This window comes from Felis catus, chromosome A1 (assembly GCF_018350175.1).
Source record: "Felis catus isolate Fca126 chromosome A1, F.catus_Fca126_mat1.0, whole genome shotgun sequence".
Taxonomy (NCBI): domain Eukaryota; kingdom Metazoa; phylum Chordata; class Mammalia; order Carnivora; family Felidae; genus Felis; species Felis catus.
The window spans coordinates 170,865,738-170,887,194 of NC_058368.1; the positions used below are offsets into that span (position 1 = coordinate 170,865,738).

Below are 21,457 nucleotides of genomic sequence, written 5' to 3' on the forward strand. Positions count from 1 at the left end.
TGAATTGCTGCTTGGAGTGTTACATTGCACACTCTCGTTTCACCGTATGGGCTCTTCATCTCTTGTATTTTATGTAACACAGTTTGTGCAGAGAAGAGAATATCCTGATTGCAAAAGGATGGGGGAGGAGGGGTAGTATGGGAAGACATCAGTGGAAAATCCTCTGTGTTCCTTCCTCTAAGTCAAATTCAGAGTTCCAGGAGGATAGCAGCCTTCCAGGGCTCACTTTAATGACCTAGTCTGAGTGTGACATTTTCAGCCTGCAGACCGGGGATCCAGCTCCCTTGCTCTCCTGCCCCCTGCTGGAAGGAGGAGGGTGGTGCGCCCATTCCCAAAGCCTCCCTCAAGGAGCTCTCAACATTGATTGGTCAGCTCCTCCCTCAGAGACCCCACTGACATCTACAGCACTTTTGTTCAAAATGGAAACACTGAGGCTATAGGCCACTCTGGGGCTAGAGGCCCGAGCCTTATTTCTGCATGGATTGTAAAACTCTTACTTCTCCTTTTCTTCCTTTGTTAGGCAAACAAATAACACCTCCAATTCTTGGTGCAAACAGTTGGACACAGTTAACTCGCCATTTTCACAGCTCTAAGATAATAAAAACAGAAAAGATCTCCTCATTCTATACTACAGGGCCGTTTGATGTCTGAGAAGACCTTCCATTTTCACCATGGTGGGCAGGGCTAATAGGAGCAGGCTCATTGTGCACGGAGAAGATCCCTTTCTCAGTTCATAATCCCAAACTGGGGACAGCTGCTCTCTGGGAACCTACATGTAGTTGTCAGTACTAAGACATGTGCCGGGCCCCTTCTAACACCTGTTCCAACCTTCCAGCATAGAGACTTCCCAGTCCTTCCCACTGTCCGCCCAGGTCCCTGCGCTGGTCCCTGCCCTGCATGCTGTCAAATACAGGTTTGCATGGATGCCCCATGCTCCCAAGAAGGTCTAGATCTCAAGGTAGCATAACTTGCATTTTTCCCCTTATTATGCTAAATTTGTGTTCCTTTTCTGCGTACAAAGCTCCCTCTGAAGTAAGGGATCTTTTATAGCAGAGATGCAGTTCTGTCTGATTCGAATGAATGTTCTGATGTAGAATATTAAAGTTAATACCTTTATTTTTATGCACCCAAACACAGAAAGATTTTGATTTCTCCCATTAAAGTAGACATGAGGGTTTGTAGTCTCACACTTTGGTTTGGGGAGACAAAATTGGTTACAAAACTGTTCTGAACTTTGTGTTAATTAATTTCTTACCTGTTGCTTGTTATTGAGATGTAAATGTTAAATTTAAACTCCAATTTAACACAATATTCATTCTTTCTGCAGCACCTGAAATCCTTAGAGGCTGTGCCTATGGACCTGAGGTGGACATGTGGTCTGTCGGAATAATCACCTACATCTTGTAAGTGAAGAAAAGCAACCTCTATGTGTTCTATTTGCCTTCGCTGTAATATTTTCCAGGTACTGATAGTCCTCATAAAAAGCAAGACTACTTTTTGACTTTTGTAATTTTCTATGACGTACTAAATGTAGCCAGTGATAGAATTTTCTGAAAATAAGCATTACTTTTTATTCTATAATTTCCTTAGAACTAGCACTTCTGTCCAGGACTTCTCTCTTTCTCTCTTTTTTTGTAATGTTTATTTATTTATTTTGAGAGAGAGAGAGAGAGAGAGAGAGAGAGAGAGCGAGGGAGCATGAGCAGGGGAGGGGCAGAGAGAGAGGGAGAGAGGGAAAATCACAAGCAGGCTCTGCACTGTCAGCACAGAGCCCAACACTGGACTCAATTTCATGAACTGTGAACGGAAATCAAGAGTCAGATGCTTAACTGACTGAGCCACCAGGCGCCCCACTGTCCAGGACTTTTCTCGGTCCCATTTTGCAGTGCGGTGTGTAGCAGATTTGGAGAACAATTCATTATTTGATGATAGTAATGATTGTGAAACTCAAGTCCATCTATTAAAAACATGCTGTTATTTTACTTATTTGCATCTCATCAAAATACAGTATTAGTATTTAGTTATTAGTTATTTAGTATTTAGTTATTAGTATTGCTTTTTAAAAAGCAAGTGGCTATTTAATTTCGTAAAGAATTCCAGACTGGTACATTTCTTGTCAGCAATGTTTTTAATGCAATTTGCCTATCAATTTTGTTTTCTATTTGTGTTAGGTCCCCAAGGACCTTGAGTTTAATACCCTAAACTCAGAGAAACCTTTTCTCTGGTAGAAAAAAGTTGGGGCTAATCTCTCGCTCTCTGGTATCCCCAACTCCATTCCTGAGCTCCTGGCTATGAATAAACAAAGGGTTTCAGGAAATTTGCCAAAGACATGATGGAATTGCAGAGGAATATGAGGGAGGTAAGCAAGGACAGAGGAGTGTCTGGGAAGACTGCTGAAGAGAGGCTACAGAAGAAAGGTGTCAGTGAGTTCTGGAGTTTAACTTAAGACAAGCAGATTTGGTTGCCGTTTAGAGGACACTGCACAGTTACTTGTTGGAACCTATACCATTCAAATCTGTAGAGATTTTGGAAGGTATGAAAGAGAGGATATTAATCGGCTCAGGCTGCCGTGACAAAATACTGCAAACTGGGTGGTTTAAACAACAGAATTTTATTTCTCACAGTTTCAGAGGCTGGAAGTCTGAGATCAGAGTGCCAGGAGGTCCAGTCCTGGTGAGAGCTCTCTTCCTGACTTGCAGACATCTGTTCTCTAACTCTTTCCTCACATGGCAGAGAAAGAATGTAAGCTCTTTGGTATCTCTTCTTCTAAGGACGCAAATCACATCATGAAGTTAGCCCACCCTCATGACCACATCAAACCCTAATTACCTCCCAAAGACTCTATCTCCAAATACCATTGGACTGGGGGATTAGGACTTCAACATATGAATTTTAGGGAGACACATTTCAGTCCATAGCAGAAAGAGGTTTGGGTGTTGTTGTTGTTGTTATTGTTGTTTTTGAATTTAATAGTGATCTTAGAAAGTGTAGTATCTGGGTAATAAGGACTAGGAAGAGGGTAACTAGGGTACCCCCAAACAAATTAGTAAACTCTATGTTCACCTGGATATATTCAGTAGTCAGTAGCCAAAACAAAAAAGTTTAATAAGCAACCCATTAAATAGCTGTCAAAAGATAGTTTCAGTGTTGAATTCTTTGTGTATCCAGAATATAGTAAAGGCTTGAAAAGCATTTGGAGAGGTAGAGAAACATAGACACACTTTCTTATGAAAGTGCAAAACTGTTAGGTAATTTTTTTGCCATACTAAGTGCTTAATTCACTAAAACGAATTCCTGAGGCCACATCATGGAACTCCTTCAGCTTACATTTGAGGTCACTTTTATACTCGGGAGACAGTGTTGGCTCCTGAATTAGGCAGGTGACATATCACAGTGACGTGAAATAAAAAACTGAACTGCACAAATAATGAATCAGATTTGCCCCTAAAGTATCAGTGTGCCCACCCAATTGCAATTTCATGCTGAAATGTGATGGGGGCAGGGGGTGTAAGCATTAAGGTTGTACAGGAACTCAGAGAGATGGAGGTAGGAAACTACATCACATTCACCCTGAGAACCTGAAATTTGGAACGGGTAAAACCCCATAATGTGGTCACTGAGCAGGGAAAACGAAGAGGGAAGAATGTGATTGTTGGAGAAACATCATAGCCCTGAAAATAATTTTAAGAGTCTGTCAAAGCCCCTTCCCTTGGTTCACTTAAGGTCATTAATTAGTAGGTGTTGCTTCAAAGTATGCAGTAGTAGCCTGTGACCACCGCCACAGCCCTCCCACCAGGACAAGTTCTCCAAGACTGTGCCATTGGACCTGTGTATCTCCTTTACTATAATTAAAAGTTCCACTGAGCTATTTTGTGCTGTGACCTTGCTATTTTCTAAGGATGACAGTAGACTAGAAATGAAGGCCATTTTGTTATTTCTCACAGAAACTCTGGTCCCTCTACCTTTTACACCTAAATCCTTTGTGCCTTCAGACAAAAGCAACTACTACAATGCTCAGGTCAGAATCAGACTCAGATAAGGCCAGAGATTTGAACTCTGTCCTGCAGCTGTCCCACACTACAGTTCTTCCCAGCAGCCTGGAGCTCCCCTGTATCAGACATTCACATCATTGGCCTAACCCTAATGTCCTCTGCAACTTTCATTGTCAGGATTCTCAAATATTTCCATTTCTGAAGGCTTTTTGTAGTGTGTGTGTGTGTGTGTGTGTGTGTGTGTGTGTGTGTGTGTTGTTCTGTGTCACAGTTCTTCCATTTTTGGCATTTTAGGCTGACATGACATAAACTTTTTACTTCTGTCATCAGTGCACAGATTTACAGATATGTTTGAGAAGTAAGAAAGGCATTTGAGTACTGTACCTTCTGAACTGTAATTTTTCTTTCTAGACTTCCAGAAGGGGAAACAGAAGAGTTTCCTAAACCAAGCCTGGAACATTGGCTAATTTCTCCATGACTAACTAACAGTAGGCTATATTTTTCTAGTGTTGTGGCTGGCACTGGAGGGCCAGGCAAGGCTGAGCTGCCCCCTTGTGTGGACGTAGGCTCCCTTCTCTCCTTATGGGGGAGCAGGACTCTCAGTGCAGATGGCTGGCTGCGGTGGGAGAGGACACACTGGTCTGAGCCTCAGTACTGCCAGGCCTTTCTTGTCCTGGCTGGCTCCAGAATATTCAAAAGAGACAAAGACTCCCAATAGAACAGTCCCTGAGCAAAGGACATGACAAAATGCTTTTCCCTAGAAACCCACTGCATTAGAAAGCACTCAAACATTTCATGTTCTGCACCCTCCTGACCAGATTGAAAGAAGAATTTAAGAAAATGTTTTTTAACATGTTCATCCTTTCCCCTCCATTTTTTGTCCAGTGCAACTCATATCTTGGTAGGGACTTGTTTTTATAGTTTCCTCTTGATCCCTAGTGATTTCAGAACCTGTACCCATCTGTAAAGAGTGGAGGCTTTTTTTTTTTAATTTTTTAAATATTTTTATTTTATTTTTTTTTTAATTTTTTTTCAACGTTTTTTATTTATTTTTGGGACAGAGAGAGACAGAGCATGAACGGGGGAGGGGCAGAGAGAGAGGGAGACACAGAATCAGAAACAGGCTCCAGGCTCCGAGCCATCAGCCCAGAGCCTGACGCGGGGCTCGAACTCACAGACCGCGAGATCGTGACCTGGCTGAAGTCGGACGCTTAACCGACTGCGCCACCCAGGCGCCCCAAATATTTTTATTTTTGAGGGAGAGAGAGAGAAAGACCGAGCGTGAGCAGGGAAGGGGCATAGAGAGAGGGAGACACAGAACCCAAAGCAGGCCCCAGGCTCTGAGCTGACAGCAGAAAACCAGATGCGGGGCTCAAACTTGTGAACCACGAGATCATGACCTGAGCCGAAGTCATATGCTTAACCAACTGAGCCACCCAGCTGCCCCTACAGTGGAGGCTTTTGGTGGTCCCTTTTCAGCAACTCACTTTTCCTCTCTCTCTTTAGGATGTTGGAGATGATTTTCTATTTCTTTCCCCCTACTTTTCCCATTCACTTGTATGCTGACCCCCTAGTGGAAAGTGAAGGTGAATGTAGGTAGGTCTTCCAGAGGTACAGAAGTGAGGGTCACACACAGGGCTGAGGGAGCACCAGCCCATTCATCTCTGTTGGCCCCATGTGTTCACTCTGTCAGGTTGTAAAGGGTCATTTCCTGACAACAGTCTTAGCTCCTGTCTTTGTTCATCCTGACATCCAAACTGGTGTGGGATGGAAATCTAGTACTTTACTCATTTCTATGGTGGAATTCAGCGAATAGAGCTGAGGAAAAATGACTGAAAAATCTTTTCTGTCTACCTCTTAATCTGTTTATTCTCAAAATCCTAATTCTTCCACTTTGTAATAAATTGGAACTTCTAATCAGTCCATCTTCTCAATTCCTGCTGAAAAGAAATCCTCAGAAAATCATTAGCATAGTGCCTGTAATAGTGTTAACAATTATTGTTATTGTTTTGTGTCAGAGTCATTGATGTTATTATAAACTCTTTGTAGAAATTCTGAATTGGCTTTGTACCTATTCTTACTTCCAGAGAGCATGATGTGTATTTACACAGCAAAAGTGAATTATAATGAGGCAGTTCCACACTCGTGCTGAGTAGACTGGTGTTTGTAATGGGAAGCTGTGAAAAGGACAATTCTGAATTACCACAAAAATTTGATGAAATGTATTTAGGCATTTAAAGACATTTTATTCCCTGTCTTTTGTCCTTCTAGACTTTGTGGATTTGAACCATTCTATGATGAAAGAGGTGATCAGTTCATGTTCAGGAGAATTCTGAATTGTGAATACTACTTTATCTCCCCCTGGTGGGATGAAGTATCTCTAAATGCCAAGGACTTGGTAAGTGTGATCAAAACAAAACGAAGAACAATCCTTGTATTCATTTTTAATTAGTTAATGGGTAGTGTCATTTTTTAAAATTTGCCCCTCTTAATATCTTATTTCTTTATAATTGTATTTTTTATAAAACATATAAAAGGCACACTAATGCATTTTCCTTGTAGATAATGAAAAACAGATATGCCTGACTCATCACCAGCTGAATTATCACAAACTAAAAGTCACTACAGTATTAATTAGTGAGTTTTTACCATCTAGTCAAGGTAAAACCTTGCCTGTGAAGCCAGCTGTTCTAGGTGAATTCAAATATAATTTACACAGAATAATTCCATTTTAACCTGGCTTGCCTAGATTACCTAGATTTGATTATATTTCAAATAAGCATTGCATCTTGAGAGGTTCAAACTTATTAAAATATCCCAGTAGTAACACAAGTCCCATCATGCATCACTGGCATCATAAACAAGTTACACTCTACTGATAATTCATTTTGTTTGGTTTTTTGTTTGTTTTACTTGGGATCTCACTTAAGCTCATATTAAAGTTTGTGTGTATATCGTCACCGGAGATGGCCCACCTATTCTAAAATGAAGGGGATACTAGCATGGGATGAAAGCACTAACCATCAATGGCTAGAGAAAAACCACCCAGAAATAACTAAAAGCTAACTTTTAAACCACAGAAGGCTAGCTCTCCAAGGGATCTTAGGAGTCATCGAATGTTTCCCTCCTTTTAAAGATGAGGGTGCTAAAGCCCAGAGAGGTGAACTGACTGTCCAAGGTCACACAGCTCCCCAGCAGAACAAATGATCCAGGTTTCCAGCCAATGCTCTTTTCCCTCCAAACTTTTTCTCCTTCCCATCCATGTTCTTTCATGGAACAAACCCCCTATAGACCATGACTATTCAGTGCAGTCAGGCGGAGAGACAGTGTGTGTGATGTGTGGAGGCATCATCCCAACTCCTGGCTCAAGCCAGGCCCCACACGCCTGAACACTTCTTGAATCCATTTTCTTCTCCCCACTCCACCACCACTGCCCCTACCAGGCCTGTCCTCTCCTGTGACCACTACCGCAACCTCCCCTGTGGCCTTCCCACCTCCTCCATGCCCTTTTCAGGTAAGCTCTCCAAGCAGGATCCTGAGGAAGGGCCTAGTAAATAAATCAATCCTGTCACTCTCCTGCTTTGAGGCCCTTAGGAGAAAATCCAAAATCTGTAATGAGATCTACACAGCACCGCCTGGCCGGGAACCTGTCACCCTGCCCATGCCACCCATTTCACAGACTGTCCTCTGGTCTGTCTTCACACCAGGGTACCAGACTAACAGCCCCTCGTCAGGGTAGCTCAGCGTGTGGGCCGTTACTCTTTCCTCTGCTTTGTAACGTTCTTCCTCCTATCTTCCAGCCTCTTCCTCCATACTGCCTCTCTCTCATACGTGTGCACATACACACACGCACACACACACGTGCACACACACCTCTCGCATGGGTAACTCTTCATGTCAAGCCGCAGTTGCCATTTGACTCCCTCGGGGTAGCTTTGCCGCTCCCCCACCTCCCGCTTCAGCAGTCCCTCCTTCCCACCCCTGCTTTGTTCCTTCCGCCACTATTATTGCTTTGCCTCCAACTCACGCTTTCATGATGGTTGTTAGTTATATTTACTTGTGGAAAGGTCTTCCTTAATTGGACTGCAAGTTCTGGGAGAGGTCGAGGCATGTGTGCCCAGGTCTTAGTACCACGTGGGCATGTAGTGCAGACTCAGTAAATGTGTACTGAATGAAACAATGGATCAGGAAATAGAGCATAGATTTTTAAAGTCTGACACACCTGAAGTGCCCCCTTTTTAAAGTGCCCCCTTTCTTACAACCTACAGGTGTGACCTTGGGCTTGTTATCTAATCTCTCTACTTCAGTTTTCTTTTCTGGGATGATACAGTACCTCTGTCTAGATTATTGTGAGACTTAAGGATATATAATGCATGTTAACTAACTACCGTCAACTAACTCCATAACAGTTCCTTTACTTTCTTTTCATCTCTAATGAAAATTAAGTGGATAAGAGCATTAGCTGTGATATTCCTTCGTTCGGCTAATTTTTTTAAGTTTATTTATTTTGAAAGACAGCCAGATGTCTTTCTGGCAGAGCCAGATGTGGGGCTCAAACCCACAAAACTGCGAGATCATGAACCTGAGCCAAAACCTAGAGCTGGATGCTCAACCAATTGAGCCACGCAGGCACTCCTCAGCCAATTTTTTCTTAATTAATTTATTTTATTTTGAGAGAGAGAGAGAGAGAGAGCGCGCGCACACGTGCACAAGTGGGGGAGGGGCAGAGAGAGAGAGAATCCCAAGCAGGCTCCACATTGTCAGCGCAGAGCCTGATGCAGGGCTTGAACTCATGGATCGTGAGATCATGACCTGAGCTGACATCAAGAGTTGGATGCTTAACTGACTGAGCCACCCAGGCACCCCCATCCAGCTAAGTCTTACCTTTGAGCTAATAAATTTATGAAACTTCAGAACTAACAGAGTCCTTGAGTACCACAGCTGTGTACTTACCAGAAGAACCTGCATCTGTTCTGGTAACAGCAGGGGAACAGTGCCAACACATGGTGGAGTCAGGTTGTGAGGGGAGCTGTCGGATCAAGGCAAGGCTTTGGGTTTGAATCTTGGCAGGATCACCGGGTCTCTCTGACCTTCAGCAAGTTTAACAATTCAGTGCATCGGTATCTTCAGATGTAAAGATTAATGCTGACATGTGGAATTTGGGGCAACATTCTGAATTTCAGTAAATTCTTTGTATTTTCATGAGGATGAGGATGGTAATGATGAGGAGGAGGAAAAAGACCATTGAAAAACGGGAGGGAAATAATATTGTGAATTGTTGCTAAAGATTAGGTGCCATTTACATAAAATTATTAGGACACGTATCCCACAGGTTATAGGGGGACTGAAATCAGATTTTTACTTCCTTCTGCACATTCATTTTCCTTAACCACCTGTGCCTCCCACCACCTCCTCTCAGAGTTTTAGCCCAAACAACCTCACATCTCTACCCTCTACAAATTTTGTCTCTTACCCCAAACACACATTTCTTTGCAAATTTTACAGAAAAGAAGTAAAAGGAGAACCAGGTATGTGTTCTTCGTTTGAGTTGCTGCCTGATTTGTGTTAGCCCGTGTTCAGTTCTTCTTACCTTATCAGAGTTAGGAAGACCTTAGGCCTATGACACCAAAAGCCCCTCATTTGCCACACGCGCAGACTGAAGGCCAGGGGCGTTGATGGACTGCCATCGAGGCGCTGTGGTAGAGTAGCTACAAAATGAGCTCTGAGGTAAGACAGACCTGAGTTTGCACACAGCCTCCACCAATTACAAGTTGTCTGACCTTAGGTAAGGCACTACATCTTTCTGAGCTTCCTCTCATCCCTCATTTATGAATTGGAGCTAATAGTTCCAAGTTGATAAGGTCATGGAAAGAATTATATGAATTTTGAAACATTTTTATATGCACATAAGAGTGTATTTACAAAGGAATGAAGGTGGAAATGAGATCATATAAGAAAAGGGCTAGGAGAATGTCCACAGGGACTCAGTTAGCATGTGGGTCTTTGTCTAGGGTCACAAAAGTAGGTAAGAGATGTAACTGGGCTTGAACATGCCTCCTAACTCCAAATAGTCTCTGTCTCATTCCAGGTCACCCCTTCTGAGCCCAGGGCCAGAGATTATTTTGGTTGTTGATCTCCCTGGCGGTTTATTATCTGCTCATCCTCAGGGGTCAACCTCCAGAATGGTCTGCCATGGGTTGAATTCAGTCCTTTAAACAAATCATGCCCCTAAACCACTAACACCTTTGCTTTGATTCTAAATAGGCTTTTACTCCAGCACTTGGCTTATTCCTTCAAAACCCTGAAGGTATAGAAAGAATGAACTTTACCATAGAGTCATGGGATAAGAGTAAGGACTATGGTACTGTCCCTTTGATGCCATTTAATCCCCATAGAAAACATGATGGATGCACGTTGATACTATCTCCACTGAGATACAACAAATTCTGAATTCTTTTTTTTTTAAACGTTTTTATTTATTTTTGAGACAGAGAGAGATAGAGCATGAACGGGGGAGGGTCAGAAAGAGAGGGAGACACAGAATCTGAAACAGGCTCCAGGCTCTGAGCTGTCAGCACAGAGCCCGATGCGGGGCTCAAACCCACAAACTGCGAGATCGTGACCTGAGCTGAAGTCGGACACTTAGCCGACTGAGCCACCCAGGCGCCCCAACAAGTTCTGAATTCTAAGTGGTATGAAGTACAGCCTAGAATTACTCAGATGCTGGTTCTCCTTCAGACAGCTTCCAGTCCACAGGCAAGCCAGGACCTGTTTCTTTAACCTCCCTTGGAAAACTGTCTGCAAGTTTAGGCTCTTAGCTGGTGCACACCACTGTCTTCTCAGACCCCCTCAGCCGCTGCTACCTGAAGCTATCAGTACAGTGACTACTGACGGCTTAAAAGCTTTTTTTTTTTAATGTATATTTCATGGTATTGCTAGGAAAATAGAAGTTCACAAGCTGAGGGGCAAGCCATAAAAAAATCTCCCTAAGAAATCTATGGTTCTTTATCATTTCAGGTTAGAAAATTAATTGTTTTGGATCCTAAGAAACGGCTGACTACTTTCCAAGCTCTCCAGCACCCATGGGTCACAGGCAAAGCAGCTAATTTTGTACACATGGATACTGCTCAAAAGAAGCTCCAAGAATTCAATGCCCGACGCAAGCTTAAGGTAAGATTTGTAGATTTGTTCTGTTAAAAAAAAAAAATCTCTCTCTTAGCTTCAACTATTAAAGATAATTCCACTATTCTTCATCTAATAATATTATTTATCTCCTATGGTACCAGGGAAAATCCTGCTTTGAAATCCCAACAATGTAAAGCCACTGACAGTCATGCTATTCTCTCTTAAGAATTCATTATTGGGGCACCTGGGTGGCTCAGTCAGTTAAGTGTCCAACTTCAGCTCAGGTCATGATCTCGCAGTCCATGAGTTCAAGCCCTGTGTCGGGCTCTTAGCTGATAGCTCAGAGCCTGGAGCCTGCTTCAGATTCTGTGTCTCCCTCTTTCTCTGTCCCTTCCCCACTCATGCGCTCTCTCTCTCTCTATCTCTCTCTCTCTCTCTCTCTCTCCCCCCCCCTCAGAAATAAATAAGCATTAAAAATTTTTTAAAGAATTCATTATTAATAAAGGGAAATGTGTTATATGTTGAGATTTACTCACCAAACACATTATCACTGCTACTCATTTAATTGTGACTGAACTGCTTAAACAGCATTGCTCAGGAAACTGGTACGTATTCAGAAAGTTTTCTTTCTGAATATGTGAAAATTGGGAAACTTTTAAAAACTATAATGTAATGTAGATAAACTACAATACTTCGTAAAAATTAAAATACAATTAACCTTTGAACAATCCTGGGTTTAGGGGCACCAACCCCTCAACACAGTTGATCTACCTATAACTTTTGGCTCCCCCAAAACTTAATCACTAATAGCCTACTGTTGACTGGTAGCCTTAGAGATAACAGTCAATTAATGCATAGTTTTTATGTTCAATGTTTTATGTACTATATCCTTACAATAATACCTAATTTTTTCTTAACATTTTGGGTATTTCTAGGCTACATACTTCATCTGTGAGTTTTTTCAAATTGTTGAAAATCTCTAAAAAACTTTTCAATGTATCTATTGAAAAAAATCTGCATGTAAATGGACCCTTGCAATTCAAACGCATGTTGTTCAAGTGTCAACTGTAATTCATGTGATACAGAAAACTGTCCAAAATATATCTTTTTATAGAATATACATAGAAGATATATTAGATGCTTTTCTCTTACATAATGGTGTTTAGGACTGACTGTATATCCAGAGAATTTCAGAGAACAGCTGAAGGTCAAAAATAACGTTCAATTCAGCCATCACTTACAGGCTGATAAAGACTAAATGAACCTTAAGGGCTCTGTGGTCAAATTGATCTGAAATACTATGGATTAAATAACCTTGACTGAACCCAGGACTTCTCAAACAAACCTAACCATGGAATTCTTTTGTCACATAATACTAGTGTTCCATGAAACAAATACTTTAGGAAACAAAGTCCAAAATATTTGAAACCAGGTTATCCATGGGCAAACATATTTACTCAAGCTTTCACTGGTCCAGATGATTAAATACTCTAGCTTGGGATTAAAGAGATTTTTCTGTTTATGCTCCAAACAAGTTTTCATTCAACCATCTTGGAATAATAAATATGTCTGGGACATGCAAAGCTGAGATGGAGCTCTGATTGGGGATTTTAAGTGCAGGTGACACCTGACACTTCTCTGTTTCTAATCAGGCAGCAGTGAAGGCCGTGGTGGCCTCTTCCCGGCTGGGAAGCGCCAGCAGCAGCCACAGCAGCATCCAAGAGAGCCAGAAGGCCGGCCAGGCACCTTCTTCGATTCAGGATGGCAGTGAAGATGTTAAAGCTATCTCAGAAGGAGCGGAAGTTCAAGGAAGTGGGGCCCCAGTGGCAGTTGAGCGAGCAGAGGCTGAGCTGATGACGGTACAGGCCGTAGAAGAAGTTAAAGATGCTGATATAAGTGCTGCCAAGGCCGCCAGTGCGGTGCCCAAAGCACTAGAAGATGGGACAAAGGTGGCTGACCCGGAAATCGAGGAGGGCCTAGTAGAGGAGAAGCTGAAGACCTCGGAGGAAGCAGCAGCCTCCAAACAAGAGCAAGAAAACCCGGCTGTGGTATTTGGAGCTCAGCAGAATGATGTGATCCTGCCAGAGTACTGATTTGGCTTCTTTCCAGTCGGGAGGCCAAATGCGGGCACTTTGTATGTTTTGTCCTTCAGCAAGGAAGATGTGGAAGCATGATCTGCATTATAGTGATTCTGTTTTTTGAGGTGCAAAAAAAATACATATATATCAGTTGGTAATCCTAACTTCATGCATGTGACTGCTTTATGAAAAAATAGTGTCTTCTGTGGTACGTAATGGATACCTAATGCTGATGAGTTAAATTTGAAATTTTGAGTAAACAACATACATTTTAAAAACATACATTTTCAGGGACCAGTAGCATACATTTGAAGTAACTAGTAACACATTGTTTTTGCTTTGAAAACCTAGCCATCATACATCCTTTGGATTTCTTCACAAGGCAGTAATTCCTTTGGACTGTTGCTCAATATTAGGTAATGCTAGGAGACATGTTCCCATGGCATTCACATTATACTTTTCAGTGTGTTCAAACTGTTTACAAGGAGATGGTTATAGGGTGCAGTTTTATGGTACATATAAAAAATCCCACTTACAATGGTAAGAAGTTGAAGCATACTTAAGGGCCATGAAACAAAATGCCCTTAAAGCTTGTGTAGCAAATGCTTTCTAATTTTGTCCTTATTTATACACACTATATTACTAATAACCAAAAATGTTCTATCACAAAATCCTGCCATTTTACAATCCTGGAGAAAGTATTTTACAGACTCCTGCTGAGAGATATATCCCTTCCTTCCCATGCTAATACAGTTTCTTTCTCATGGACAACACTTAAGGTAGGCTAAAGAAACTGAGGGAAGAGAAGGAGCTAAGGCCTAGACCTAAACTAGCAAAGGTTGACTGCTTGTCATTTTCAGATACAATTGGATTTATTCATGAGTTTGTACAACTTTAAAGACCGTGACATTTTTATGAATAAACTCTGTATTTACCGAGTTTCAAATATTCAGAAAAATCTACCCCACAGGCTGGTGCCAAAATGTCTGAATAGAGTGAGAATAATATTCCATTATAAGATCATCCACTTTACTAGAGTAAGCAAACTTTTGTTTATGAAAGTCCTTTTTCCCTTCAGTTGATGATGAACTAGATATATTGCTTATGAACTAAAGATATTTCAGAAAATCTGGTATATCTTTTTCTCATACTTGGAATAGAAGTGCCCACATCTTACAATGTAGTTTTTTAGTTTCCATGCCAAGAAATTTAGGACAGTGCAACATTTTATTTGCCTTAAAAAACAAAAACAAAAAGAAACAAAGAAAAAGCACTGATTTCAAATCAGACTCACAAGAAGCTATAACATTAGACCTAATACTTCATTATGATTTTTTTTCAAAGTATTTTTCTTTGATTTTTCATATGAACACTTTTCCCTTATAGAAACCACACCTAAATTCCAAGTACCTCATATTTCTTTCTAGTTTGAGATGAAGTGAACATTTTTATCAAATTATGCATCACAAATAGGTTTCCTCAGTTTTAAAAAAGGATTATTTTCAGAGACCAAAATATGGACAGTAAAAATGACTGTCACATAAAAATCTTCACCGAAAAAAGATCTTAAATTCTTTTGGCTCTTCCTCAAAACTGTCAAATTGGAAAATGAAATTAAATCTCTGGTTCCTGCGGGCTCCCGGACCTTGGTAGATATTCTGCTTTCCAAGCGCAAACCTTCCTTTACTACTGTTGTCATAAGAAGAAAAGGTAGGACTTCTCATCGTCCGTGGTTTAAGGGCCTGATGGGTCACCGACATGGACAGAGGAAAAAGCCCTTAAAGAGCACATCATCTGGGCTCAGAAGATTATTTTTTGTTTTAGCTAGTTGAGAGTACTTATTTTCTCCTGTTTCTTTCCTTCCTTCTTTATTCTCTCAGAATTTCCAGGTTAGTAATTATAAAGGGCTCACTCTTTTTAATCTTTAAGAACGCCTTCTTCACTAAGCATTAACATTTCCATTTAAGAAGATCAATTGCCCGGTGTGCTTTTCCTAATGAGACTTAACAGGCAGATAGGGTCGTTGTCCCATATACTGGAAAAGGAAAGAAGAGAGGGAAATGGATCTTACTGGACAGTGGCATTGTTGGAACATCATTAGGCGTTGCCCTTCCGGGCCCCGTCCACCCCCACAGTGTTCCGAGGGAGGGCAGTCATTCTCTGATCCATCAGTCAGGCTGACTGCGCTGCCTGTGGCCTGTGTTAACAGGAGCTCCAGCAGTAGCGGATGCGAAAGGCTAGTGTGTGTTTAAGAATTTACCCATTTAAATGAGTACCCATGCCTTTTCCTTGGTGAGTACTTGAGCACCTGAGGGTGATTTCCTCTGTTTTTTTTTTTTTTTTTTTAACCTGTAAATTGCACTTTCTAAAGATGAACGGGAGTCTTAAATTTTGACTGTAAAAGATGAAGTCCTGATGATGCCAAAATAGTGACTAACTTTGTCATTTCAATGCAAAAACAAGTCAGGCTTTCACAAAAATTGGTCATTTCAGCCAAACGATTCAATCTAAGATTTAACAGAAATACAATCTGTTAGGATAATTAGATTAACCATTTTGAAAGAACAACAAACATTTATCTTCTTTATTTAAAAGAGATCTGTTATCTATCTCAAAGATTAACTTAGCTAGGGGCGCCTGGGTGGCTTAGTCCATTAAGCATCTGACTTCAGCTCAGGTCATGATCTCATGTTCATGAGTTCTAGCCCCACATTGGACTCTGCTGACAGCTGAGAGCCTGGAGCCTGTTTTGAATTCTGTGTCTCCCTCTCTTTCTGCCCCTTCCCTGCTCATGCTCTCTCTCTCTCAAAAGTAAACATTAAAAAAAACAACAACAACCCCACAAAGATTACTTAGCTCAATAATGGTAGACTGTTGTAGAGAGAGCCATAATTTGACAAACTCTTTCATAATGTTACCTTTAATTAAGACAATATAGTCACAAAGCAAAAACATTAAGGTTATTTTAGCACAGAACAATAAATTCTGTTTTGCATTTTAGAGCTGACAGTTAATACATTATTGATTTTTGTTTCTCAAATAAGTTCAGATACATAGCATGAACTAGACTATTTTACCATGAAGAATTATGGTAATTATTATTTCTCACATTTAAAAAGTCTAGTCAGAATCCCACTGGGTTTTTCAGGCTGTAAGAGCTCATTTGCCCCACAAATACATAAATAAGGGAGAAATTAGAATAACATGGTTGTAGAAGTTATCATCTAGAACAAGTGCTATAATCCCAATGTATAATCAATATGAAAAATTATTGAGATATTTTGAATTAATTATTTTTATATTGTTTTAAAAATCAGGCGTACATATATATATATATATATATATATATATATATATATATTACACCTTTAGGACATCAAGTGCTCAATAGCCACACATGACTAGTGGCTAATGTTTTGGAACAAAACTGTTCTAGAGCACACTTCTAAAGCAAAAATGACACATGAATTTCTATGCTTAGATTTGAGCTGCCTCAGTTTTCCATACTGATGAGTTGGTAGGAGGCCAAAAAGAAAATGTTTCCGAAATGTCACAGACCAAAATAAGTAAAAACTCTATTGGCCACATCTGCTTAATCATGTACTTCAAAGGAAGATTTCCCATCACGACTTTTAGAGAACAATGCCTTCCTGGGCATTGCAAAATTGTCTGTTTGCCACAGTCCCTCTAATCCCTCTCTGGGCCCTGGAATCTTGACTTCAGGCTCGAGTCTCATGAGTACTGCCATAACATCAACAGTATTCTTGTGTATGAAACCATGTGTCCCCACTCAGGAGGGACTACACACAGACCCTTAATAGGATTTTTTTAAGGCTAGACTGAGGTGGGCATCATTTTGTTACAGGCAATATTTCGTTCTACAAATCACCCGAACATACTAAATTCGTGTGATGAAGATCGTTTGGGGAGGGTGAGGATATCATCCCAGTAACCCCCAAAATAAGAATGACTGTTGGCTAGATCTTTTTAGATTTCCTCAGAACTGTTCAATCAACACTGCCATTATACATGGATTCAAAGACTTAGAATTTTTTTATATACTGCTATTTTAGAATAGTCCTCAAAGTTCTATAGCCATGTTGAGTGGCAAACTTAAAAAAAGAAAGGAATAGTTTGCCTATTACTGTGACCTCAATTACATAGTATTTGAAACATATTTTGTAATTTAGAATATCTAGCAACCCCTATTTCCAGTTTCACATGCAAGGTAACTGTTGGTGGATTGCCTACAGACCGAAGATTTAGAGCCATTTTGTTTCATAATTCAGTTTTTATTTTACAGAAGCATCTGGTTGCATTTCAAATTAGAAAAAAAAAAAAAAGTAAATGCCAGAAAAGGCAAAGAGTAAAATTACTAAGCCATTTATTCTGTTTTAGGATTGTTCTTGCAAAGCAAATGCAAAAACAAACAAACAAACAAAAACCAGAAAGAAAGAAAGAAAGAAAGAAAGAAAGAAAGAAAGAAAGAAAGAAAGAAAGAAAGAAAGAAAGAGAGAGAAAGAAAGAACAGAAAAACAAAAGTCAACGAAGTGAATCAGCACTCGGTTTTTCTGGATGAAGGTTGACTCCACGAAAAATTGAAATAAATATACCGAGCAGAGTCAATTACGTAATTACAATGCCATTATGTAATTTATCGTCATTGTGGAGTATAGACTGGTTATGTAGGTCTGCTTTAGATGGTGCAAAGTTTCCAGACATAATAGGATTTGTAGTATCCTTACAATCACTGTCTCTTAGGTCATATTCCAATTTCCTCAATGTTCATCACAGATATGTTCCCGATTAGGGTCGTTGCTAACATTTGAGCATTTACTAGTTAAATACTGCTTAATGGCTAGACTGTGTGTCGCCCGTGATTTTTAAAAACATTATGTGCATGCAATTGCAATATTAATATTACAATATTCATAACTACATGATGAATAGAAATGTACCCAATAATTTTCTATACATTTTTTTCAAAGTCCTTTTCTCCCCTTGGCACAACTCAGGGTGAGTTTCTGGTTCCTTGACAAATAAGGGGGAAAAAAGACGACTGGAGAGAGATCAGCTACCCACCATGGTTACCAAGTTCATCATTTCCTCTTTCTACATTCTGATCTACTAAGGGCCAGTTTTTGTCATTATTACTCCTTTCAGATATCACCTGAGATCAGATAATGTAATCTCAGCTCACAAAGCCCAACCATTTATATACTTACCTTGGAGAGCAATAACAAACTTGACTAATTTATGTTGGCTTGTTTAAAATTCCAATTTTCATAAATGCTTGTGATATACTCTAGAGGATTTGATTGCATGATTTTAACTTCCTTCAAGACTCAGCCTTTTCCCTGTTACCTGGCCCAGAGGTCCACCTAGGGCAAGATGGAAGCCTTGAATGAGAGCGGACCATCTGACTCCTTCACAGGAATCAGACATTGCTCAGAAGACACTAGGCGTCTGACCTGGCTGAGCTCAAATGAGCCAGATGGAAGGAAATCTCTTCCCATGCTCTGACTGAAACTGATGCTGTTTGAATACTGGTATATTGCTATTATTCAGTATGAAAAAATGGGATTCCACGAGTCAGTTACTCTTCCCTGTGTCTTGGTTTGCTACCACTTGTCCCAAATCAATGTTTTGCTTCATCCTTCTGGCCATCAGGCTGCCCTCTAGGCTTGTGAGATCTGCTAAAACCCTGGAAGGAGTATCCCAGACTGGTTGGAGAAATGTGGGGCCCTTGGTGGCCCACAATTTAGTTTGAAACTCTAAGCAGCAATGCTAAGACTACAAAGTCATGCTTGTTATTAATAGTTGTTTTCAGCACATTTTGAAGATTGACCTGGAAAACCCATGGATATGGAATATTTATATCTGTGTAATTTTTGTTGTGACTCATTGTTAAAAATGACATTTAATCTTCAGTCAGTTAAAATACTATTTTCCATTTAAAATACTATTTTGGGATATTCAAATACAATAGGCTTCACATTAGAATTTTTGAAAGCTATTGTTTTTCCCTAAGTGCTCTCACTCTGATAATCAGTTGTAGAAAAAATGTACGAGGTTGGTCCTTTCTTTGTCCTTTCCTTGTTACATGTATAGTAGTTAATCTGGTTTGTAAAAGATACAAGTAAGTATGACTATCAGTTGAAAACTGTCATCTTATAGCTCCTCCCTGTTAACCTGACCTATTTTATCGTCTATCATGCAGCGACTTACATTAGCATAGAGTACAAATAACATATTCACGAGTTATGATTTTGTTTACATTTTTATTGTCCAGGTTCTTACGGTAGAATTTCCCAAGGTGTTTCTATTCATACATCCTTAGTCTCAGTATTATTTTCATGGTCTTCCCAAAGCCAAAAGAATTATCTAACATGTCCATTTATTAAGTACTTAGGTCCAAACAACATAATAGTAGTATTGCATTCCATATCTGATAGATGTTGCTGTGTTTCCCTTGAAAATTTAAAATTTCTTGTGAGTTCACTGAGTGGGAACAGCAGACGGGTTTAAAAAGGTTCAAGTAATTCCTTATGCCCAATGAACTAAGCGTATCAGGCAAAAGATATTATTAGTAGTAAATGAGTTAGAAGCTAATGTTTATACTTTCTTATTTGAATATCGATGATCATTCTTTTATCTATGGTCTTTATGATATACATATAAAACTTATATGTGCATTTTTTAAAAAGCAATTTCCACATAATAGCCCAAGGAAATAAATTTAAATTTCCAAAGAATAATTTTCAGGAATCAGGCAAACTATGGTTCACAGACCAAATCCACCAGAAGCCTGTTTTTATAAATAAAGTTTTTATTGGAACATGACCATGCTCATTTATTTACATATTGTCTGGTTGCTTTCATGCTACTAGAACAGAGTTGAGAAGTTTCAACAGAGAGAACTGGATAGCCCGGCAAAGCGTAACATGTCTATCTGGCTCTCTACAGGAAAAAAAACCTGATGACCCTGGCCTATCATGGCACCCATGCTTTTTTGCGAACATCTGAGAGATTTCCATGACTTTCCTCTACTTAACGTTAAGGTTCTAATTCCCAGAGGAAGCTAGGAGAGCTTTGTCTCACAACAGAGCAGATTGTCTCACAACAATAATTGTGCTGTCTGTACAACTTAACACTGAAGTATCCCTACAGAACTAAAAATTCCAAATGGCATCATTCCTGAAAAAAATTAATTTAGAATATGAATTGACTTTGTTCAGAGAGGAATTAAAAAAGATTTCTAGCATTTTGAGCATGTTTTAGAAATTTGATCCTTATATTTAAAATCACGTAAATGACATCTTACACTGATACTTGCTCACATTTAAGTCGGTCTTCAGCTGTTACTTCAGTAAACTAAGAAGTAACAGAGCCTTTGGTTTTGAATCCTTCAGAATATTCTTAAGTAATTTATAACAACTGGGTTTTCATTCAACCAGTTTTAGTAAATAATATGCTTTATTATGTGGCCTTCTATGACAATAACTTGCTCACCAATAGTTCACTGACAGGCAAACAGCCATTTCTTTTATGTAAGGAAACTACTTTCCAATCCCCATGTTTTTCTGAGGATATTCTGAGAGATATTTCATTTCTTTCAAAAGAGAGGGCCTTGAATAAATGCTTGCTTTTACTTTTCTTACATATTTAGAAATCCAAGAAGGGCCCTTCTCTTAGTCTATTTCTGTCACAGAGAAATGATTCATTTCACAATATCTGCCTTAAGGGAAGCAGGTAACCCAGATACTGAGAAATGTAGGTATGCGTGACCTTTGTTGACTTTGAACATCTGTAGCCAAAGGTTACAAATGAGATATTGAGTACAAGACCTATTATCAGCCTATTATTAGGAATATCTAAACTTCTATCATGATTGTAACTAAATACTATACTGCTTTCTTTAAAGCGCTGCAGTAATTAATCATATGATGTGCCGCTGGGATACACTGGACTCAGGAGAAAAGAGATCACTTGCCTGCCACTTCCTCACGGCTCATGTGCAAGATGGAGACTCTACTGGACAGGAGAGGCAAGACATAAAGATTAGGATTTCACACTCCCACCTCCCCAGTTTTATTGATTGGTCAGAACTTGAAGGCAGTTGTTAATAGACTTAAAATCATGTTTCTACATTTCTCTCAATAATTGGGTCACCTGCTTCCCTTAGAAATGAATAGACCAAAGTCAATAGCTAATTTTCCCCTCAGAACCATAAATTAGACAGTAGTACTAGTTTAGGGGATA

At 39.9% G+C, this 21,457-nt stretch overlaps 1 protein-coding gene across 2 annotated transcripts in view; it reads left to right on the top strand.

Moving 5' to 3' along the window:
• CAMK4 (calcium/calmodulin dependent protein kinase IV) overlaps positions 1-20,038 on the top strand; it is a 311,152-nt gene extending 291,114 nt beyond the window's left edge. For both annotated transcript variants that reach the window (XM_045034623.1, XM_003981193.6), the window contains 4 exons: positions 1,328-1,403; positions 6,264-6,390; positions 11,010-11,162; positions 12,770-20,038. In XM_045034623.1, the coding sequence (XP_044890558.1) occupies positions 1,328-1,403; positions 6,264-6,390; positions 11,010-11,162; positions 12,770-13,210 (797 nt within the window). In that variant the 3' untranslated portion in view covers positions 13,211-20,038. The remainder of the gene's footprint in view (positions 1-1,327; positions 1,404-6,263; positions 6,391-11,009; positions 11,163-12,769) is intronic.
• The last annotated feature ends 1,419 nt before the right edge of the window (positions 20,039-21,457 follow it).